Source organism: Trachurus japonicus, chromosome 18 (assembly GCF_045865225.1).
Source record: "Trachurus japonicus isolate A0001 chromosome 18, Traja_1.0".
Classification (NCBI taxonomy): Eukaryota; Metazoa; Chordata; class Actinopteri; order Carangiformes; family Carangidae; genus Trachurus; species Trachurus japonicus.
Window position 1 is genome coordinate 6,379,871 of NC_140924.1, and position 23,586 is coordinate 6,403,456.

Genomic DNA, 23,586 nt, shown 5'->3' on the forward strand with positions numbered 1-23,586 from the left:
TTCTGTTCTGTTTTTATCAAAAGTAAAAAAAGAAAAGAAAGAAAAGTGACTTTTTCTTGTTTCTTTGCAGGTTTACTCAGAGTGAATGAATTAAAATTATTATTATTATTGCCTTTAATCACAGTTTATATGTTTTTTCAAACTTTATCAGCAGATTACAGCTTTTCAGTATTGAAATATTGATTTCTTTTTTATAAAACAATGACATAATCTACAAATATTGACCTTTTTAATTTAGAAAGATAACTTTTTATATATATAATATGTTAAAAAGTCAGATTAAAACATCGGTTACAGGATCTGTCCTCTACATTTGACTTGATTTCCCTTAATAAACTCTACTCAGCATCTTATCCATCTTTACGTTTACATAATGTAAATTTAAATATGTTTATATGTTCATATTTCTGTGTGCGCTTTCTTAAACACTTTAGCCTGAGGTATCATGATACTACGACAGAGTATTAGGGCCACATTGACAAATTAAAAAATCACAGACTTCGAGAATAAAGTCGTAAATTTACGACTTTTTTCTCGTATGAAATGTACGACTTTTTTCTCATAAATTTCGACATTACGCGAATAAAGTTGTAACTTTACGACTCGTAGCCTAATGTTCTGACTTTTCTTGTAGGAAATGTATGACTTTTTTCTCTTAAATTTACGACTTTATTCTTGAAGTTTGTGTTTTATTTTCTTAATGTGGCCCTAATACTCCGTCGTATGATACTGATTTTATATAGGCCTACTCATTTTATATAAATATTATATTTTTTAATAATAAATATTTCATTATTATGACTTTTAAAGTAATTTCTTCTTAAAATAGTAATGTTTACATTATAATTATATGATGTATATTGATTTATACGGTATATACAAACATGTATATTTATATTTGTGTGTTTTTCCCCCTTAAATACATTGAATAAGTATCAGTTGGAATTATTAGGTTGGAAATTTGACATATTTTCATTATTATCAATAACTTCTAAAGGGCCTTTACTCAAAAAAATATTAATATTTATACAATGATGATCTAAAAAGAAAAAGAATGAATGGTGATAGAAGATGAATTATACAGCTGGTTATAGAGTCTCTCTCTCTTTCTCTTTCTCTCTCTTTCTTTGGGGGGCGGAGAAACGGAAATACAGGAGGTGTGTTTTCTCCAGTGTGTGTGTGTATGTGTGTGTAAACGTAGACGGGTTTTTTCTCTTCACGGAAGAGAGAGACGGAGAGAAGGAGAGAGAAGGAGAAAGAGACGCAGCTCAGCTCGACCGACCGACCGCAGCTGAAGGACGAACCGCAGCAGGACAACCAGAGAGCAGCGGACTGTTCCCCGGAGAGAAGCCGGGCTGGAGGCACCGGAGAGCGGATACAACTGGCATCATCTACCGCTGAGCTGACGGAGGTGTCCGGCTGCAGACAGACAGACAGAGAGAGGAGTGTGTGTCTGTGTTAGTGTGTGTTGGTGTGTGTGTGTGACAGAAATGGGAGTGTGTGTGTCCTCCTGATAGCAGAGGGACAGTGAGGGACCTGCGGACCTGAGGGAGGACAGGCAGCAGGGCAGCAGGCAGACAGACAGGCAGCACCGGGCTCGGACTCGGACATGGCCCACGTAGGCAACGGAGCGACCGCGGAGGAGGAGGTGGGAGTCACACACACACACACACACACACACACATACACATGCACACATATACACACACACACACACACACCGCCAACCACATCACTGCCGTGTTTCTTATAGTTACAGTGCACGTGATGTGTATTTCCTGCACACTGCCGTTCATACAGTCTCATCATTGATGTAGCTATATATTTCTATTGATGCATAAATCTCCTAGTTCAGTGACTTTACCTCCAGTGTTTCTATCATATTACATCATCTACACTGTTTTATATACAATACTCATACAAATCTATTATTTATTTACCCATTTGACGCCACATTGTAGCTAGTTAATGTTTATTATAGTGTAGGTCTTTCTGTTGTAATGTGTTCCCATACTGACCTTATCTTTTCAAAATACAATCGACCACTCACTGCTACTGCAGCTTTAATAAGGTACATGTACCCAATTAAAGGTGAATAAGTATAGTTTTTGTCTATAATACTAATAATTATAGACTTTACATGTATGTAAAGACTATGATTCTTAGTATTATAGATAAAGACTCCTGTCAGCTATAGGCATACATCATTACATTAAAGACATTACAGCTACATTGAATCCATAAGACTCAATACTTTCCACATAAATCTTCTTATATAACAGCAAATAGATACTTTTCCTTTCTTTATTCTACATTTATTCAGTGTGACAGACAGTATAGTACAAGTGGTTTGCAACAAGATGGGAATAAGTTAAGAAACTTTTTCCTGTTCTTCCCGTTTTCTTTCTTTCGAAATCCTGGAAGTTCTCACCCAACCCAGAATCTGTGATTTTAACTTAAGTCCTCCTCCTTTGTTTGTTTAAAGACTGAACTTCACGGTCATTTTGGCAGCAGTAGTTTAGTTTGTTGTACTTTTTGAGCTGTATTGATCTATTGATGGATAAATCCCCATTCATGTTTCATTCAGAGGACTGTAGGACCGAGTCTACATGGTAGCTACGTCTTCATGGTGCGAACAAACTGCTTCTCATTGTGTTATTATGTGACGGCGAGGCCTAATCAGATTTAAGTGAGGCGATGCTATCCGTCATGAGTGTGTTTGTGTGTGTTTGTGTGTGTGTATCCATGCAAATGACAGATCTAATTTCAACCACAGCCCGATGCCCGATGCACAACAAACACAGGAAGCTGGATGAGAATGTAAAGAGATCTGCTGCTGCTCTCCGAGACGTCCAGACACCCAACTGTGTGTTTTATTTACTCAGTCTGAACCAAAATGGCCGAACAGTTACATCACCAACGTCTGATTTTACGTTGTACGGTCAGAAAACAATCAGTGCAGAGGTTTGTTTCATGGTGTAGACAGACAGAGTAAACTGAAGCCGGCAGACTTTACGTTTAACCTTTATAGTCTTGTAAAACCTGACGCTCCGCCCCGTTCCACCACACAGAGAGGGAGCGTCCAACTGCTGGTGGTTCAGCATCCAACTGGGCTCTGAGGAACCAAGGTGGAGGTTCAGGAGGTTCAGCTCATGGTGGATGTTTGGGTCTAGAGGCTTTTTTTTATAGGCGACTTTGTTGTGGTTTGAGCAAAAAACCATAAAAAAGGTGTGGTTGGATCACTGACAAGGTTTGGTGTGTTGGTCCTGGGAATGAATGGGGTTCACTGGGTCATTGAGGTTCTGGATTTGGTTGAAGGCTCTTTTGGAGTTTCTACAACTTTTCAGGATGTTTGAAGAGATTCGAGGTGTTTTCTTTGGGGTCCAATCTTCAGGGTGTGAGCATCTATGACACTATGAAGAGAAGTTGTTCTAGGGATTCTTGAAGGAGTCGTTAATTTAAGTTATCCTGGAAGGGGGCCTGGGCATATTCTCATTTGTCCAGGTCATAGTATCTCAAAGGAGGTTAAATCGAAAGCAACTGGACTTAGTTATTTGTCTAGGAAGGGTATGAAATGTCTTTAATGGGTGTTTGCAGATATTTTTGGTACCTGCAGTCGGGCAGACGGCCGTCGCTAACAAACCAGATGTCATTTTAGTCACAGAAGTCCAGAGAAAGCCGGTAAAACAATACCACATCGCCATAACAACATATTGTCAGGTGTATTGTTTTGCCTCGTGCTGACGGACCACTTGTTTACATAGAGGCTTGTTTATGCCGTTACGTGCAGCGGCTGTCATCCGTCTGCTGTCTGCCCAATTCCAGGTGAATGCAGCATGAAAAATACGACTGAGTTGCTTGTGATATACAACCACAACGCTAGATGGGAGGGATTCCTACACAATGTACCTTTAAGGAAGTGCTGTTAACTCAAGTTATCCTGGAAGGGTATGAAATGTCTTAAAGGGGTATTTCCAGATATTTTTGGTGTTCAACAGGTCGTAATGAGTTCTGAATGTCTTGTAGGACTCTGTAGTGGAGCCAGTGGGACGTTTTAAGGCTCTGGGGTTTCACAGGTGCACCTGATTAAGTACTAGTGCCCTTCTTTCCTTTCTTTTCTTTCTTCCTTTTTTACCTGTGACAAACATCCAGGATCTCTAGAGGAAATAACTTCAGCTTGAATAACACGTAAGGAGATTGTTTCTTGGTATCGTTTTCCCTGCTGACTTTCCAGCCACTCTCTGTTTTCATTCACCAATGACGAAGTTAAAGGGATAGTTCACCTAAAATTGAAATTTCTCAACTCATTATCTCCTCCCCCTCATGTGGACTAAGGGCTGGGAGAAGTTTCAGAGTCCTCCGTGGCTTCTCTGAGTTACAGGGTGTCTCAGCGTAGCAGTGCATGTCCATATGACGGTTGCAAATGGATACCAACTGTCTTCGTAACAAAAAGACACACCAAAAAACATCCAAATACCTCCATGCTGCTCGTATGTAATGTCCGTCTTGTATTGAAGCCCTGAAATGTGAAATTGTTCTGAAAAAAATGAAATAAGTCTATATTTCAAGCTTGTTTGCAGCGGAAGCTTCTCGAAATTAAATTTGGATGAACTGGGAAGAGACCCTGGTTCGTCCAAATTTGACGAACCGGGAAGAGGAGCTTCGAGAAGCTTCCGCTACAAAACAAGCTTGAAAAATAGACTCATTTCATTTTTTTCGGGACAATTTCGCATTTTGGGGCTTCAATACAAGACGGACATTACATACGAGCAGCATGGAGGTATTTGGATGTTTTTTGGTGTGTCTTTTTGGACAAAGAAAAGTGGTATCCATTCACAACCGTCATATGGACATGCACTGCTACGCCGAGACCCCCTGTAACTCAGAGAAGCCACGGAGGACTCTGAAACTTCTCCCAGCCCTTAGTCCACATGAGGGGGAGGAGATAATAATGAGATAATTTCAAGTGTTGGGGCTTCTCCTGCGTCATATCTCACCAGCCTCACCATCTCCTCATCTGAGCTGACTGACATTCCTCTGTCAGCCTCCTTCAATCTAAACTCATCACATTACGGAGGAATTCAGCTGACTCTGGGCCGAGCCGCAAGGAATTTAGAACAAGCTGTGTTTATAAAAAGCCTCGACACAGTGAGAAGGTTTATCACCGCTCAGCAACAACACAACACATTTAATAACACAACCACGCAGACGGGAAATCATGTCTCATAATCATCCTGTGGAGAGGAGACAGACGGGAACACTGTCGACAGCGGCCAATTAAGACGCTGTGTTGTCTCTGACTAGGGTTGCAAAATTCCAGGAATTTTCAAAGTTGGAAACTTTCCATGGGAATTTATGGGATTATATGGGAATAAACAGGAATAGGGAACTTAAATATAGTTGGGGGAAATATATTGTAGCATAATATTGGCTAAAACAACCAGATTTAATGCAAGTACACTTGAATATCATTCTAGGCTATTCCTCAATCACATGCACACAGCACACTGCTCACTTTATTTTATTTGGGGGGGGTAGTAATATTTTACTCAACATTCCTGTTTTTGTTGTTCAGTAAAATAATTGATTGTTCATACAAGAATTAAAACTTAATAAAGTTCCACTCACAAATAAATCAGTTGAAATGTTTTTTTAATTGTATTATTTTGCATGGATGTCTGTTTATGACAAAACAAAATATTTGCATTTATGTTTGGATATGATACAGTTTGTTTAAATTACCCCCAATTTCCAGTTAATTCCCAATAATTCCCATAAATTCCCATAATTCCCAAGGAAAGTTTCCAATTCTGAATATTTCTAAAATTCCCCAGTTTAACTTCCCATGGAAAGTTTCTGGAAATATTCCGGAAATTTACTGGACATTTTCCACCCTTTTGCAACCCTATCTCCGACCATTGACCATTGATTCTGTTATTTCTGTCTTTCTGTTAAAAACCCCACAGATATGAATGGAATGTAACTAACAGTTATATCTCTATTTGTTTCCTTTATTTATCCTGCTTCACACTCCTACAATCCTCCATTGTTTGTTGGCCGCTGAGCAGCTCAAACTTTAAGGATTAAGAACTTGGGCTTCGCTGAAGGTTAAAGCCAGTTTATAGCCAGAAAACTGTCGCCCATGGTTACTGATACTGGACCAACTAGACGGTTTTATTTATGGTAATTGATAAGACGTTTCAGATAAGCTGCAGTAAGTTGGTGATAACAAAGATTGTTTCTGGGTGAGTTGGTTTAAGGGTTCCCAGAGGAGCTTTAATGGGCTCTCTAAGGACTTTTAGTAGATCTACTATCGGCCTTTTCAACCACCAAAATCCTTGAGCTTTTAAAGTAAAGGATGTTTCTTTTACCAGCTTTAAGGGTTCTCTGTTACAGGTTCTATACTCCAGTGGTTTCTGGGCTGAAGTTCAAACTTGCATAAAGATGTTTTTGGTTTCCTTTCCAATCCTTACGAAATGAGCTACATCTTCATTTCAGTGCAGTTCAGAGAAGCCAAAGATACTTATATGACAATGAGGCAACTTTTTAGATGTAGAAATGACAGAATCAGAAGTCATTGCACGTTAAATTTAAAACAATTGTTACTCTCTTGATTGTGGGTAGATTTAGTTTGAAATGTTTGAAATGAAACTCCAAACCCATTGAAGAGTCTTGGCATGTGAAAACATAAGTGTGACTGTGTGAACACTGGGAGCTGCTGAAGCTTTAACTGGACAATGAAGCGTTATTTGACTATTAAGTGTAACTACAGCTCACCTCCTCCTGCACCGAGGCCTTCAGGTGATGAATGAATGAATACAGGCTGTTGTGTGACTGGCTGACTGACTTAGTATAACGTGATTATTAAGAGAACACAAGACCACTGTCCGTCTGTCTGTCCGCCTCTCCTCTCCTCCACCCGGTCTCCATCGTTCTCTACTAGTTCCTCTTCTGGGTCAAAGGCCGAGGCTGCTCCACTGCTGAATAAAATAAGATAAAATAATAATATAATAATAAGGAAATAAGTGAACAGCAAAAATGTATACACAAAAAAGCAACATCTCATAAGCAACGCAGTTTACATGAGCAAAAAGAAGTAGGAAGAAGTATAAACTTATCTAATCCTACCCCTATCATTTTAACTATATGTTCTAATTAAAATCATAGCACAAAGACATACATTTATTATTTCATTCCTCCATTACACTATGTACCATTTCCTGCCACATTTTAATCCAAATAGTAAAGCAAGCAAACGCCTTGTGTGAATTATTCATCATTTCTTTATATCTCTTTTTAAACATGATTACACTCGAAATGTTTTTCAGTACTCATATTATTCCACAGTTTTACTCCACAAATGGTGATACAGAAACTTTTCTTTGTTGTGCGAGCTCTGCCAACCTTTAGGTTTGATTTCTCTCTTAAATCATAACCTTGCTCTCTTTCATGAAACATTCTCTGATTATTTCTTGGTAGCAGATAGTTCCTTGCTTTATATAATACTTGGGCTGTTTTATGCTAAACACTGAGAAAAGAACATTATTGCTCCACTGGTTGAGATGAAAGTTATGTTTTCTCAAAGTTTCTTGTGAAGAGGAAGTTAAAAAGGCCAGTTTGTAAAATCCTTCTGGTGATATCTGAGGAGGCTTCAGGTTGTGTGATGGCCGTGGTAAAGGTAAAGGTAAAGCTGAAGGTAAAGCTGAAGGTAAAGGTGGTTAAACACCCTGAGGTGGACTGGTTTTTCCAGTCCAGGTTCAAAGGGTCTTGGAGGTCAATAAAACAACAATGAAATGGTCTTCCAGGTGTTTTCCAGTTGTTTGAAGGTTTTCAGGGCGTGGTATAAACTGCTACAAGGAGGATCTTTGAGGAAGATCTACAGCTAATAGGAAACTGATGGTTTGAAGGATATAAGTATAAGTATCTTATTAGATCACCGACAGGGAGGAAAAAGCTCATTAAGCAGGACGGGCGCATGACGTCTGTCCGACTACCCATTTCTCCGACTTAAGTAGCCCTAACCCTTAACCTTACCCTAAACCTAACCTTAAGGGGTAGTCGGAGAGAGAAATGAGCCGTCAGACTTTTGGGCAGTCGGACTCATATATGCTCCCCAAGCAGGACTAGTCCAGACTGACCCTAATTTGCGTTTTTTTTTTTTTAAGTATATTTTTGGGGCTTTTTATTGCCTTTAATCAATAGCACAGTGGAGAGAGAGACAGGAAATGGGGAGAAAGAGAGGGGGAAGGACATGCAGGAAAGGGCTGCCCAATGTGGGCCCATTGCAGTGAGGACTGTAGCCTCAACATGGGGCGGCAGCTCTACTAAGTGAACTAAACGCCGCCCGCTAAATTGCGTCATTTTGCCCACAAAATTTGAGACAGTGCAAGAAAGTAAAATGTTCCTCTACTTGCGCAAATGCAACCAGTAAATTTGCTGTTTTTTTTCTGTTTTGTTTTTTAACACTAGTGAAATGTGAAGGGGCAACTAAGGAGAATCTGAAACTGTCATTACAGCTGTCAGGTCGATGTGTTTGAGCATCATGAAAGAAAAGAAAATGTAGAATATTTGCTTTGCAAGTCGATTTACAGTGTGTAGCCCTACATTTTCTGCTTGCACGCCTAAAATTGTCCTCATACTTAAAAAGAAGTTAGTCTGGAGACCTGTTAAGTTTCTTTGCTGTCATTGAATGAATCATGAAGCATGAATCTCTGAGCTTCTTCCACTGATCAAGGGATAAAGGGAGTCATGTGAGGGACAGGATGGGTTTGAACGCATTAGGCTTCTTAGGAGCAAATCTATCAAATCAATTACTTGGAACTGCACAAGATTATAATATGTGTTATACGGTATCTTTATATATATATATTATTATATTTTCCAGGTCCTTTCAAGAGTTTTCTGGATGTTTGTTAGGTTGTGGTGTTTTTCAGTGGTCGTTGCATTGATTTGATTGATGATATGTTGGGTTTTTAGAGTCTTAAAGACATTTCTGAGGTCGTAGAGGTCTAAGTGAAGGTGCCTGAGGCTTCTGTTGGGGTCATTGAGCTGCTTTGGTGGTTCCAGAGGTTTGTTAGACCAGTGACGGATTATAATATGTGTGTTATACTGTATCTATATATATTCTTATATGTTTCAGGTCCTTTCAAGAGTTTTCTGGATGTTTGTTGGGTTTTGGAGTTTTTCAAGGGTCTTCAAGAATGTGTGAGAAGGTTCCATCGGTCGTTGCATTGATTTGATTGATGATATGTTGGGTTTTTAGAGTCTTAAAGACATTTCTGAGGTGGTTGAGGTCTAAGTGAAGGTGCCTGAGGCTTCTGTTGGGGTCATTGTGTTGGTACAGAGCTACTTCGGTGGTTCTTTATCAGTGACGGGGGTTACAGACGTCCTGAAGGCGTTTTCTTTGGCCAGCCGACATGGTTTTAGTTCTTCTTGGCGGATTTCTGCTCTTTGACTAGTGTTTTTTATTTTCTCTCTGTGTTATTCTGGAGTTTCCAAGCCTCCCTGTGTGTGTGTGTGTCTGTGGGTTGTTTGTTGTTTAAGTGTGTGTGTGTGTGTGTCTCTGTGGTAATAGGACACAGTGTGTAGGTTCTGACTAATTGATTAGAAAGCTGCTGCTGTCACAAGAGAAGCTTCTTTGACTTTGACCTCTCTTTGTGTGTAATATCATAGCTGCACTGCTGTCTCGGCTGCTTTTTCCACTTCTCACGTTTTTATATTTTTCTTTGGTCGACTGGAAAACAAACACAGATAAAACTGACAGTTGGCCTCAAATGAACCATCCAACTGAGAGCTGCATTTATTTAACCTTTATTTATCCAGGAAGGATCCATATCCTTATATAGTAGGCTATATTATATGTATACAGGGTTCCCACACGTCCTGGAAAATCTGGAAAACCTGGAAAATGGCTCATCAATTCATGGAAAATACATGAAAAATTAGGAAAAAAAGTCAGTTGTCCTGGAAAATGATTCATCACAGCTACCAGAGCTCTATTTGACTTTTTCAGACCCTTCTAAGGATTTCGTTTCCCAAAACAAAAACATGTTTGTGCTGTGATGTGATGAATATGTCATAATTTCTAAGCATTTCAGGGATAGTTCACCCAAAATTCAAATTTCTCACTCATTATCTCCTCCCCCTCATGTGGACTAAGGGCTGGGAGAAGTTTCAGAGTCCTCCGTGGCTTCTCTGAGTTACAGGGGGTCTCGGCGTAGCAGTGCATGTCCATATAATGGTTATAAATGGATACCAACTGTCTTCGTAACAAAAAGACACACCAAAAAACATCCAAATACCTCCATGCTGCTCGTATGTAATGTCCGTCTTGTATTGAAGCCCCGAAATGCAAAATTGTCCCGAAAAAAATTAAATAAGTCTCTCTCTGTAACTCAGAGAAGCCACGGAGGACTCTGAAACTTCTCCCAGCAACTTAGTCCACATGAGGGGGAGGAGATAATGAGTGCAATTTCAATTTTCGGTGAACTATCCCTTTAAGAGATTATTAAATTAGAGCCATAGACACATTTTTAAATCAGAGAGAATGAGAGAGAGGAATAAACATAGAAACAAACTGATTAAATTTACAAAATAAGGTCCCATTGTTGAAAAAACACTTCTCTGGCGTAAAAACTAATGTCCATCAGACTGAAGCAGCTGAAAATGTCCTAGAAAACGAAATTCAACAAGTATAAAATTAGCCGTCGACGGGGATTTCATAAGGTCGGAGACATATTTCATTGCATAATAGCTGCTGATTGAAAAAGGCAAATAATTAAAGGAATGGGGAAGTAGATAAAGAAAGAAAGGACTCTTGTGTTGTGTTTTGTGTTGAGTGCTGCGCTGCTGGAGAGAAGAAAGGACAATCACTTTACAATCCTGGTTAACTATTTATCCATAATCTGTCTCCGTGGAGATATTTTTACTTGGGAATATTTGGCGACAATTTGAAACCACCGTTTTGGACGTTCTTATTCAGTGTTTCTCTTTATAGATAGAAGTGATTCATGTTTGATTAGGAATACTTATATAATAGGGGCGGGATCTTTCACTATCTCACGGTACGATTCGATTCAAAACGATTTGATTCATATTGATTTCTGCTTCACACTGCAAAAACTCAAAATCTTTCCAAGAATATTTGTCTTATTTCTTGTCAAAATGTCTCATTTCTAGTCAAAACAAATCTCTTTCCCTAAAAATGAACTTGTTTTTAGATCATTTTCACTTGTTCCAAACTCATTTTCATTTGAAATAAGTAGAAAAACCTGCCAGTGAAAGCAGGTTGTTTTGTGCTTGTAACAAGAAAGAAAAACTTGATCAGAGGGTTAGGGTTAGGTCTATCTATCTATCTATCTATCTATCTATCTAATGCAGATTTACACTTGTTTATGTCCTGAGCTGTAAGAAAAACCAACCGTGGCAACAACACTTCACCCGTCGTGTCAAATTTAAGTCCATTGTGTTTATGTGCTGGACTGACTGGTGAGACAGCATTCAGCTATGCCAACAACACACACACACACACACACACACACACACACACACACACACACACACACACACACACACACACACACACACACAGCAGGAGGTTGTGTTTGCATCGCTGTGAATGTTGCAAACTGACAGAAACAGTGACAGAGTGTGAGAGCGAGCGTCAGAGAGAGAGGACGAGTGTGTGTGATCGGCGAGCGTCTGCTTGGATTCACACACACACACACACACACACACACACACTTTTTTCTTGTGTTTGTGTGGCAATAACCGTCCTCCATCTTTCTCTCCTTCCTTCCATCCGCCCACTTCCCTTCCCTCTGTATTTTTATCTTTAAATGACGGGCTGCATGAAGCGCCGTTTTCCATTTGACCTCGTTGACCTTCGAGGACACGTCGTCGTCGTCGTCGTCCATCTTTGACAGAGCTCTGAGCCTCCTCTCTTCTGATTGGCTGACTGTTTTCCAATAGAGTGATCCAATAGAAAGAAGAAGTTTCAGATTTCAAAATAAAACACTCAGAGAAACCAAAATCCTGCTAAGTTGGGATAGGGATAGTTCAACATTTTGTCAAATTGGCCCATTGCCATAATCCCTATAGTCATAGCAGTAGGTTCGTTACCTTTAATTGTCGGTGCAAGCTGTTTTTAGAACGGCGGAGCAGAGCCGTGAGCTGCTCAGAGCTACGCTACGGAGGCTCATTATGGGATTTCTTTGTTGGTTTCCCCTCATCAAACTCATCAAATACACAATCCAACAACTCCACAACGCTCTGGTGGACAAGTTGTGAGCTGCACATTCACCACGCTATGAGATAATAACACAACGTTACCACACAGAGTTGTTTTAGAGGGAAATTCAGAGACTGCTTTAACACAGACATCCACCTTTATGTTGAAGGAGCTTTAACACAAACACCTCTATTCTGAAGGTGCTACAAACATCTACCTTTATAGCCGGTGCATATTCTCATTTGTCCAGGTCATAGTATTTCAAAGGAGGTTAAATGGAAAGCAACTGGACTTAGTTATTTGTCTAGGAAGACGTTTCACCTTCATCCAAGAGGCTTCGGACCAGTCCCAGCCTGGTCAGATGCTACATGAACTGATGAAGCCTCTTGGATGAAGGTGAAACGTCTTCCTAGACAAATAACTAAGTCCAGTTGCTTTCCATTTAACCTCCTTTGAATCTACCTTTATACTGTCGCCATGGTCACTTTATACGTCACCTGACTACTTCATCTTCTCCACTAGAGGGCGCCGTCACGTTAAGTGAATGAAAAAACATAACAAAACATAAAATCGTTTAGATTAGAAACAACTGATTCTTTCTCCACACTCGGCTTCTGTCTTTTTTCTTTTCTTTTTTTTTTAACGTCACACTTCATGAATCACATGTTTTAGAGTTGTTCTGGACGAGCAGATTGTTCAGCGGACGCTCTGTGTGTCTGTGTGTGTCTGTATGTGTGTGTGTGTGTATGTGGGTCACAGTGTGTTTGTGTGTGTGTGTGTGTGTGTGCGACCACAGCAGAGCGGGTCGATCGCTGCAGCCTGAGGCACCGAGCTGCTCTGAGTGTGTGTGTGTGTGTGTGTGTGTGTGTGTGACTGCAGCTGTACGTTCTTATGTAAGGAGCCACTGGGGCTCAGCTATTATTAGCCTGCTACCGAGGCTCCAAGAGACAGACGACAGTGTGTGTGTGTCTGTGTGTGTGTGTGTGTGTGTGTGTGTGTGTGAAATCGATGCTGTGCTTTCAAGTTCACAGAAATAGAAAATGCGTTGGTTGAGGACTCTCTGTGTGTGTGTGTGTGTGTGTGTGTGTTATGAGGGTCTGAACCTCCTTGAATAAACAGTGTGATGATGATGTGAACTCATGCTGAGCTGCTGAAGCCTTTGATGAGATCGTACAGAAACCAGATTCGGCCAATCAGCAGCCTCCACAGCTGCAGGGTCACGGACGCTCGGTGTCTCGAGCTGCAGCAGCTTCCTCTGACGCTGACGGCCACTAGGGGGCGTCGCCGTGAGCAACCACCATCACTGTGGACACTAGGGACATACATAATCTCACTTATTCCCTTTGAGTGACTTAATGAAGACCTCTAGGACCCTTAAGACCAAGACCAGGGCCCTTTAGATCTTCAGAAGGTTCCTCAAAACCCCTTAAACACCCAGAGGAACCTCCCAGAACCTTCTCCAGGACCCTAGAACCGTGGCCGCCCCATGTAGAGGCTATAGTCCTCTACGCAGGCGTCCCCGGTTCGAATCCCGCATCGGGCCGACCTTTCCTGCATGTGATTCCCCCTCTCTCTGCCTCCCCCTTTCCTGTCTATCTCACTATGTGCTGTCAAATAAAGGCAAAAACGCCAAAAAATATATACTTAAAAAAAAAAAAAAAAGCTGCAGTTCTCCGTCCGGCCTCTGGGGGCTGAGACCAGAAGGGAGCAACTCCAATTGAGCCCCATGTTAAAATAGCCGACTTTACAGCTTAACTCATTGAGTGCCAACCACGTAATTTCTCGTTTTTCGTTCCCATGCGTTGAGTGCCAAAAACGAAATTTTTCGTTTTTTGCTTTTTTTTTAAATTATGAAAATAGACACTTTAATACACATTATATGTAAATTTGGGGACTCTACGACGAGGAGAACTGAAATAGATGACGATCAAAGTCACATGACAGCTCATGATCTGGAAGTTTTTATCATAACTCAGCTTCTGCAAACGGAGGTCTGCATGCAGATGCAGCGCAGCTGCGCCGCAGCTGCTCCGCTGCTGCTCCGCTCTCACCCGCGAGGCTGCAGCAGCTGGGAGCTGAACCAGGAAGCTCTCAGCCCACTGTCCCGCCCGGTCTTCATCTGGAGCAACACCGTGTCCTCCCCAAAGTCCTCCCGCGGTAAAATCTGATGGTCTCTGGGTCAAAGCAGACCGGCACCACCGACCCGTACCACAGAAGGACCGCGACCACCGGCGGGACCGGTGTTCCCGAGCCGCTGTGGCCGGCAGAGCCTCACGTTCCGCGGCGAGAGGCTGTGACACGGCACGGTGCGTCTGTGTTATTGTTGTTTAGTGGCGCCCCCCCCGCCCCCGATGGTGGTTTTGTGAATAGAACAACAATTGTTGTGTATATTTATCTTATACGAGCCCTTTGATCCAGAAATGCGAGTGTGAGAAGAGCGACAGACACAAACAGCGCAGCTTTCATAAAAGACGCTCTATCTCCTTTTCTAGAAAAAAAGGAGGGATTTTGGTGAAACCCAGCCATGTTTAGCTTGACTTTTCTCAGGAACGGAGGCACGTAGAAACAAACGGTTTGTGGCCATTTGAAGGATAAAGTTAAACCTTTCAAATGAGCCACAGTATGTGTTGGTGGCAATAATATAGAATACACTATGGCTCTAAAATAAAAAGTCAAATATGGTCTAATTTGCCGGTACACTTGACTAAAACTTTGGAAAGGAGCGCGGCACTCAATGAGTTAAAAAAACATATTTACAGCCTGGTACATTGTATTTTTTTGGTCTCTACCGATAGTTTCCAACTCCGTGAACACTGTGGGGGGGGGGTGCATTTTTTTGTACCACAACCGTTTTAATATTGTTTAATGTTTAGGTTTCAAATTCGTGCATAAATTACGTTGAGTGACAGGTTCGCAGACAGTTTACCGGCCGTTAATTGGTTGCTTCGAGTTCAGTGGGCGGGTTCTCAGCTGGCTAACCGCCGCACCTCTCCAAATATGGCAAGTAGACTCCACCTAAAATCCAAGATGGCGCAGTTCAAACCCCCGTAGTAGCGGCACAAAACAGACTCCCCCAAACCAATGGGTGACGTCACGGGTGCTACGTCCATTCTTTTTACAGTCTATGGTGCAGACCCAGCAATTGTTCCAGATCCATGGTCTTCTCTTCTTCTGGTGGACGTCCATCAAGTCCATCACAGCGGCCACTTTAAGAGTGTAGTCAGACCTGTGTTTCGTTTGCTTTGTTCCAATTCAGCGGCTAAAACGACACAGTTCACTCTTTGTCAAGTCCCGCCCTCCACGGTCACTAGGTTCGCCAAACAATGGTCACGAAAGGGTTAACTCCCATTGGAAACCATTGAAAACTAGGCAGATTTAATTTGGTTGTAAGGACATTTTGAATTAAAGCAGAAGTAAGGTGAATGTTTGTGTTAATATAAGTCTTAAATAGTTCTATCTTCCCACAGCAATCACTTATATAGAGTGTTTGGTCTGAAACACGGGTCTGTCAGTCACTCTGCTCTGCTGTAAGCCGAGAAGAAAACTTTCCTTGTATCCTACAACCTTTATCCAATGAGGAGAGAGAACGGCATAAAGGGGCAGTCCTCTCTGTGTGTGCAGCCAAGGGATGCGCGTGAATGTGGTGACGTAGGGACGAGGGCGGGGACTGCTAACTCCATCTGCTGACAGGAAGTTAGACAAAACCACCGGATCGCTTACTTCTGCTTTAATGACGACCTCTAGGACCCTTAAGACCAAGTCCAGGACCCTTCAGGTCTCTAGAAGGTTCCTCAAAACCCCCTAAACACCCAGAGGAACCTCCCAGAACCTCCTCCAGCACCAGAACCTTTCAGGCAGCTTGTGACAGATCCAGACCCAGCTCTTGGTCCCGGTCCATGGTCTTCTCTTCTTCTGGTGGACGTCCATCAAGTCCATCACAGCAGAGTGTAGTCAGACCTTTTGGTTTGTTTGCTTTGTTCGGATTCAGCGGCTAAAACGACACAGTTCAGCCTTTGTCAAGTCCCGCCCTCCATGGTCACTGTTGCTGGTCACTGGTCATAAAAGGGTTAACTCCCATTGGAAACCATTGAAAACTAGGCAGATTTAAATTGCTTGTAAGGAAATTTTGATATCACTTATCTATCAGAAAAATGGTGTCCGTGATAGAAGACAGACGTGGCTAAAGAGCGATTGAACAGGCGTCCGAAAAGTGGTGAAAAATCATTGCTTTGGTCACTTACAATAGCTAACTAGCTAACATTAGCTACTAGCTAGTGTAACGGAGGGTTCAGGTGCACTCACTCACCCATAAAGGACGTGCAAACCTGACTGCCAAGCGCTCATTGATCTCTTGGCAATATGGTTTGCATCGTCGTCCACCGTGCAGGAGACGAGGGTTCGAACCCCACCTGGGGCAGTCCGTACCGAAACACAACGCAGAGGGCCAGATATAACATCGGCTACACTAGCTAGTAGCTAACGTTAGCTTCGAACCCTGGTCTCCTGCATGGCGGATGACGATGCAAACCGTTTTGCCAAGAGATCAATGAGCGCTTGGCAGTCCTCGTTTGCATACTTTATGGGTGAGTGAGTGCACCCGGTCCCTCCGTTACACTAGCTAGTAGCTAATGTTAGCTAGTGTCGTTAGCTAGTTAGCTATTTTAAGTGACCAAAACAATGATTTTTCACCAGTTTTCAGAGGGTGAGTGAGTGCACCCGGACCCTACGTTACACTAGAGCTTAACCTCCACTGATCTCCCATTTCTCCTCGTAAAACTTCACAAAGTTCAAAAGACATTAGCAACATTAAAATACAGTGATATTTTTCAAAAAACAACAGAGATAAACCTACATACAACAAGAGAACAAATGTTTGTCTCACAGGTCCGAACGCCCGGGAGAAAAAATTAGTTTTAAGTGAGGACTTAAAAACCTCCATACCTGGTTTATGTAGCCTACTAGTTGTATTTAGTGGATCCATGTTCTTGTTTGGTTTTTCGAAACGAACAAGAAAAAGATAATTTTGGGTGACACTCCGTTTCCGTGTGGACAAGGCCTGAAACTGCTGCCATGGTAACGTCACACCCACTAGGCTCAACTGTTGTGACGTCAAAAAACGAGTATCGAAGTCCCTTTAGTGCTGTCTGTCGTCTACGATAATGAGTAGGGGTGGGAGAAAAAATCGATTCACATAAATATCGCGATATCTTTTTTGATCATTTTTAAATCATTTTCTTTTTCAAAAATCGATTTTTTTTTTGGAAAAAAACATTTTTTTGATTTATTTTTTTAAAAATATTGTGCAATGTGCATTTGTTCGCCTTTTTTTACATACAGAGAGTCCAGGTTTTGAAAAGGGTTTAAGTTCACTTTATAATGGAGTATGTTCATTTATAGGCTCCTACAGTATTTGTGTGCAGATAAATGTTAAAAATGCTAAAGACTAAAAATCGGCAATATCGTAGAATCGCAATTTAAATCGAATCGCCATCCAAAAAAATCGTAGAAGAATCGAATCGGGAGAAAAGCATTTCGTCCCAGCCCTAACAATGAGTGATAGTTTAAGACACAGTGGTAATTTTTCTGCTCATGAGTTTAATGTTGAGTTGCAGTTTGAACTTTGTGTGTTAGCTTAGCGTTGCTTAGCGTTTCGCTCTGTGGGAGTTTCTGCATCTGTGGTCGTGTTGCACCAGATCTTTTTGACCATTAAACGTCTCTGTGGGGTTTTTTTTTTTAAGTTTCACACTGTGGCCTCAGACTGATCCTCAGTGTGTGGAGCGTTTTCACTTCCTGTTTCCTGAGCGGCGAGGTCGATCGGTTCCCATGGTCAGATCATGACGACCTCGTCTCCACAAAGCAGCCAATCAGACGGCACCGATCATCATCCTGTTGTGGTTAATGTTGTTGAATCTGAACTAGAGCTGCAACGATTCATCGATTAATTGAACAATAATCGATTATTGAATGTATCATCAACTATTTTGATAATCTAATAGTCGGTTTAAAAGTAATTTTTAAAGAAAAAAGTCAAAAATCTCTGATTCCAGCTTCTTAAATGTGAATATTTCTGGTTTCTTTGTTCCTTTATGACAATAAACTGAGTCTCTCTTTGGTTTGTGGACAAAACAAGACATTTGCAGAAACACTGATTGATATTTTTCAACATTTTTTAACATCTTATTGACCAAACAATGAATCGATTAATCGTTTAAATAATTGCCAGATTAATCGATAATGAGAATAATCGTTAGTTGCAGCTCTAATCTGAACAGAACTGTGCTTCTGTTTTTTTCCAGGACTGCTTTGAAGATGCCTACGACCGGATACCTGCGTGAGTTCACACACACACACACACACATATATAGGCATAGTTGGTGTGTGTGTGTATGAGAGAGATAGAGATAGTATCTGTGTCTGCCTGTGTGTGTGTGTGTGTGGGTATAAAGATGAAGATCTCTAAGCTGTGCTTCATTTCCTGTCAGTATATTGTCTCTCTTTCACTTTTACTCACTTCCTGTTTGGTGTGTTTTTTTTTTTCTCTGATTAACCAATTCACTTTCATTTTGTGTGTGTGTGTGCGTCTTTGTTTACTTGAACCTAATTCATCTGTACCAGTTCTCTTCTTTTGTCTCGCTTTCTTTTCTTACCTCTTTTCCTTTATTTATTTATTTATTTATTAGTGTTGTTATCATTACTACTACTTTTATTTTTACTACCAACATCTTCCCTGTTTTTTTTTCCTTTTTTTTTCCTTTCTTTTTTTTTAAATTTCATTATTTCTATACCTATGTGATTATTATTTCTCGACTGTGCTTCAATTATCTGTTAGATCAAGGTCATGTTATAAGCCTTTCGGGTTTCAGACCTCACCTGCACATTTCTTTTTCGTATCTTTCTTACTAGTAAGAGAGATAAGTAAATGTTTTGTTTTATTTTTTATGTGCAAATAAATAAAATCTAAAGTCTAAAAGACTCTGTGTGTGTGTGTGTGTGTGTGTGTGTGTGTGCAGTGCGTGTCAGATGGACCTGCAGACGGCCATCCAGGAGACTCAGTGCGCTCTCAATCTCGTCCTCAACAACAAGTTCTCCGAAGCCCTCGACCTCCTCAAACCATGGTAACCACGGCGACTCATTTAGATGCGTGTGTTATGTAACACACAAGCACGTATCAGCACAATACAATACATAGTGTGTGTGTGTGTTGCTTTCATTATCTCTTTCCATGCTCATCATACACTCACTCAGTTAAATACAATTATTTTATATTTATACACACCCATGTTTTTATTTCTGACTTCTTTGAGTGTGTGCTATAAAATGGCACTTGTATTGCTTTCTTTTTTTGTTGTTACTTGTTGTTGCTTTCTCCTATTGACCGAATCTCCTTGTTGTTTACATTCTACTTCCGGGTAGAAAACCAGCACGTAATTTGAATGAGACGAGAGTTTAGCTATAGGCTATATCATATTTTTCACACCCTATCACCGTTTAGACAAATCTGAAATGATTGAAGAAACATTACTATTTCTGTGTGTGTGTTTTGTGTTGCTATGTGTTGTATTTATTCAGTTTGGGGGAATCACAGTGTCTAGAAAGCATCAGTGGCTCAACTGACAGGGACAGCTAACGGTAGCTAAGCTAACGGCGGTAGCTAAGCTAACAGTGGTAGCTAAGCTAACATCAGCAGATAAGCTAACAGCAGGACGTCAGCTGTTAAAACCCTCCCGTTGTGGGACACGACATGAAACTACTCCAGTTAGCTCAGTCATGTTGTAACTCAGATATCTGCTGGAGAAAATATTTTTTCATGGACCGTTTATTGAGTCACTGAGTTATTAAAGTTAAACAGGTAGCTAACCGTTAGCCCGGCTAATCTATGATAACCATGACTAATTACAAAAATGTGCACACGTAAATAGTAATGTTTGTCCAATCATTGGTTTTATAGACTTTACAAACATCAGATTAGTCTAAACGGCGATATAGTGACATGAAAAATTAGATAAATATAGTGAAACTCTCGTCCGTCACTATTGTTCTCATGCTGGTTTTCTACCCGGAAGTAGTTGTAAACAACAAGGAGATTCGTCCTATTCTTGTTTCATTTCTGGGTTTTTTTTGTAATTGTCTTTTATTATGGTGCAAATAAATAAATACTAAAAAATATATATATATGTTTGTGTGTGTGTGTGTGTGTGTAGGTGGAAGGACAGTATGTACCATGCGTTGGGTTACAGCAGCATCCTGGTGATGCAGGCGACCATGACGTTCGAGCACAGAGACATCCAGACCGCCATGGCAACCATCAAGGAGGCGTTGCACACCTGTCAGAGGTGAGGCACCGATGGGTCTGAAACGGTCTAATGATGTTCTGCCTCCAGGAAATAGTCACATCCTTTTTGTTGTTTACAGCTTCGCCAAAACTGACTGACTGTAGCAGCAAAAACACACACTTCCTGTTTGGGGTTTTCACAATACCAGAATTTCAGTGGTCGATACCGATACCAGTAAATTACCACGATGTTGTTCTCATTCATTCACTTTCAGGCTGTTTTCACACATACTGGTGCAAAAATGACACATTGTTCCATTTTTTTCAGCTTGTACGTTTCGCGTTTTCTGGTCCAAACCATCATGGATGTATTATGGTCTAAACCAGTGGTTCTCAAACTTTTTTCTTTTTTTTACATCAAGGACCACTAAATTGACACAAATTAGACCACGGACCCCCATGCCCATTGGACAACATTTTTAAGCAAACACCAGAAATACACAAATATTTGTTCTGAGACTGAAGAATGTTACTTTTTTAATCAATGTTCATATTAGGGCCAATGGCGTGAATTTGTGGAAATATTGTTGAGAAATTTCTGGAAAAAGTGGTACAATTTCTCCAAAAACGTTAAAACATTTCTAGACATGAGTGTGGTTATTAGAGGAGGATGATTGTTATCTGTGTATTGTATGTGTATGTGTTTGAATGTGTGATGAGAGTGAGAGAGAGTGTATGTGCTGTTAGTCCCTATTGTGCACTTTATGATTTGGCGCTCCTGTTTCCCTGCTTTTATTAGTGCATTCTGTCAATTTTTTAAATATTATGGTTATTATGTCCTATTTCAATTAATCTTAATATTGTATCTGTTCCCACTTTACCTGCCCAGGGACTACAGGCGGAAATTAGCAATTGTTGCTATAACATGGCTCAAAGCATCTCTTCTTGTTTTACAAGATTAATGTTTTTTGTGCATTGTCCCTGTTTTAAATAAATAAATAAATTCATTCATTCAGAAAAAAGTGGTAAAAATTATCCCCCCCAAAAAAAAGTTTTTAAAAAAATTCTAGAAAAATATGGTAAGATTTCTAAAAAAGAAAAAATAAGTAAAGTAAAAAAAAATGTCAAGAAAAAAGTGGTAAAATTTCTCCCAAAAAAGATTTTAAAAAATTCTAAAAGAAACTGGTAAAATTTCAGGAAAAAGTTGGGGACCCCCTTGCACCCTCTTCTTCGGGGCTCATTAAATTTGTTGTTGTTGTTGTTGTTGTTGCTGCTGTTGTCTTCAGAAGTGTACTGTAACATGTTGAATGTGTTCCTCCAGGTTCAGGAAGAAGAACTCGATGGTCGGGTCTCTGTCCAGTCTGATCAGCAAACAGTCCAACCTGCAGGAAGGTACGTCGTCGTCAAGGCAACGCAGTTTCTGATTGACAGCTGAGGTTTTTTTCCTGGAAGGTGAAGCTTTAAGGAAGCCTTTTGTTTGTGTGTTTGTGTGTTTGCAGAGGAGATGCACGCAGAGATCTGCTACGCCGAGTGTCTCCTCCAGAAAGCCACGCTGACCTTCGTACAGGTCAGAATCAACCTGCAGTTCCTCACATGGCCACTAGATGCTGCTCATGTTGCTTCTTCTAAGAGGCTTTTTTTTTTTTTTTGAGCTGCTACTAAAAATGATTTCCTCTCAGTAGGTTTCCTGTTTCTAGCACCAGACTGAAAAAAGACACAAAAGGAAATCTAAATCAATCAATCAAACTTTATTTGTACAGCACTTCTCATTCAGGAAACAGCTCAAAGTGCTTTACATGATGAAAAAAAATAAATAAACAGAGACATTTATGCTTACACATTTACACACACTGTCTTACACTCAACAATTTGTTATTTGCACTGGGGAAAACACTAGAGTTAAATATAAAAACTAAGGTAAAATAGGTCAATGGAATAGAATAAAATGGAATAAAAATGTATAATATATGTGTAATATATAAATTATTCAAAGGAATGAAAATAGAGATACTACATAAAATAAAAGTTTACTTTTTTTAAACTTTTTTTTTTACTTTTACTTTATTTATTTTCTCACGAATCGATTAAATCAATAAATAATTATTTAATAATAGTTATAAATCTAAAAATGTTAAAATTCAGTTAAAAACCAGACTAAAAAGGTAGCTCTTCAGTTTGCTTTCGCTTTTAATCCAAAGACTAGACTTTAAATCATCACCTCAGAACCTGCCTCAGTCTGACTTCTTAATGAATCAGTGTTGTTTTGCCCTTTATTATTATAATACATAATATAAACTTAATGAGGCGAATGACTGTGGATTGAAATTAATAATTCTTCCTTTTCTTTTCTTTTCTTTTCTTTTCTTTTCTCATCTCCAGGATGAAAACATGATCAGTTTCATCAAAGGAGGCATCAAGATCAGAACAAGCTACCAAATCTACAAGTGAGTGTGTGATTCAAACTGACTGTAGAAGATGTGACGGCTGCTTCTCTTTGATTTGATCAACATGTGTCGTCTGTTTTAAGGCTCAGACAGAAAATACATCACATGACTATTGTAAAATGCAAAACCTAACATTTCTTCACTGCAAAAACTCAAAATCTTTCCAAGAATATTTGTCTTATTTCTTGTCAAAATGTCTCATTTCAAGTCAAAACTCATCTCTTTTCTCTTAAAATAAGACTCATCAGCTATAAATGAACTTGTTTTTAGATCATTTTCATTTGTTTCAAACTAATTTTCACTTGAAATAAGTAGAAAAATCTGCCAGTGAAAGCAGGTTTTTTGTGTTTGTTATAAGAAAGATAAACTTGCTCCACTGTCAGATTTTTCTACTTATTTCAAGTGAAAGTCAGCTTGAAAGAAGTAAAAAGTGTTGAAAAACGAGCTACTTTTTAATGTGATGTGTCTTATTTTAAGTATAATGAGATTTGTTTTGACTAGAAATAAGACAAATATTCTTGGTAAGATTTTAAGTTTTTGCAGTGTTCATAGAGTTACTGCTGGTCAAAAACTCCACAGGATGAAATGTTTAATGCATTGGTGGCATACTATGCTGTTCAAAGACTTTGTTCAATCAATAA

General features: G+C 40.1%; 1 protein-coding gene across 1 annotated transcript in view; it reads left to right on the forward strand.

Annotated features, from left to right (window-relative positions):
• Positions 1 to 1,283: 1,283 nt before the first annotated feature.
• ttc39b (tetratricopeptide repeat domain 39B) overlaps positions 1,284 to 23,586 on the forward strand; it is a 32,319-nt gene continuing 10,016 nt past the window's right edge. Inside the window, exons 1-7 of the mRNA XM_085806317.1 lie at positions 1,284 to 1,648; positions 18,526 to 18,560; positions 19,240 to 19,344; positions 20,431 to 20,562; positions 21,823 to 21,893; positions 22,001 to 22,068; positions 22,881 to 22,945. Coding sequence (XP_085662443.1) covers positions 1,610 to 1,648; positions 18,526 to 18,560; positions 19,240 to 19,344; positions 20,431 to 20,562; positions 21,823 to 21,893; positions 22,001 to 22,068; positions 22,881 to 22,945 — 515 coding nt within the window. The 5' untranslated portion in view covers positions 1,284 to 1,609. The remainder of the gene's footprint in view (positions 1,649 to 18,525; positions 18,561 to 19,239; positions 19,345 to 20,430; positions 20,563 to 21,822; positions 21,894 to 22,000; positions 22,069 to 22,880; positions 22,946 to 23,586) is intronic.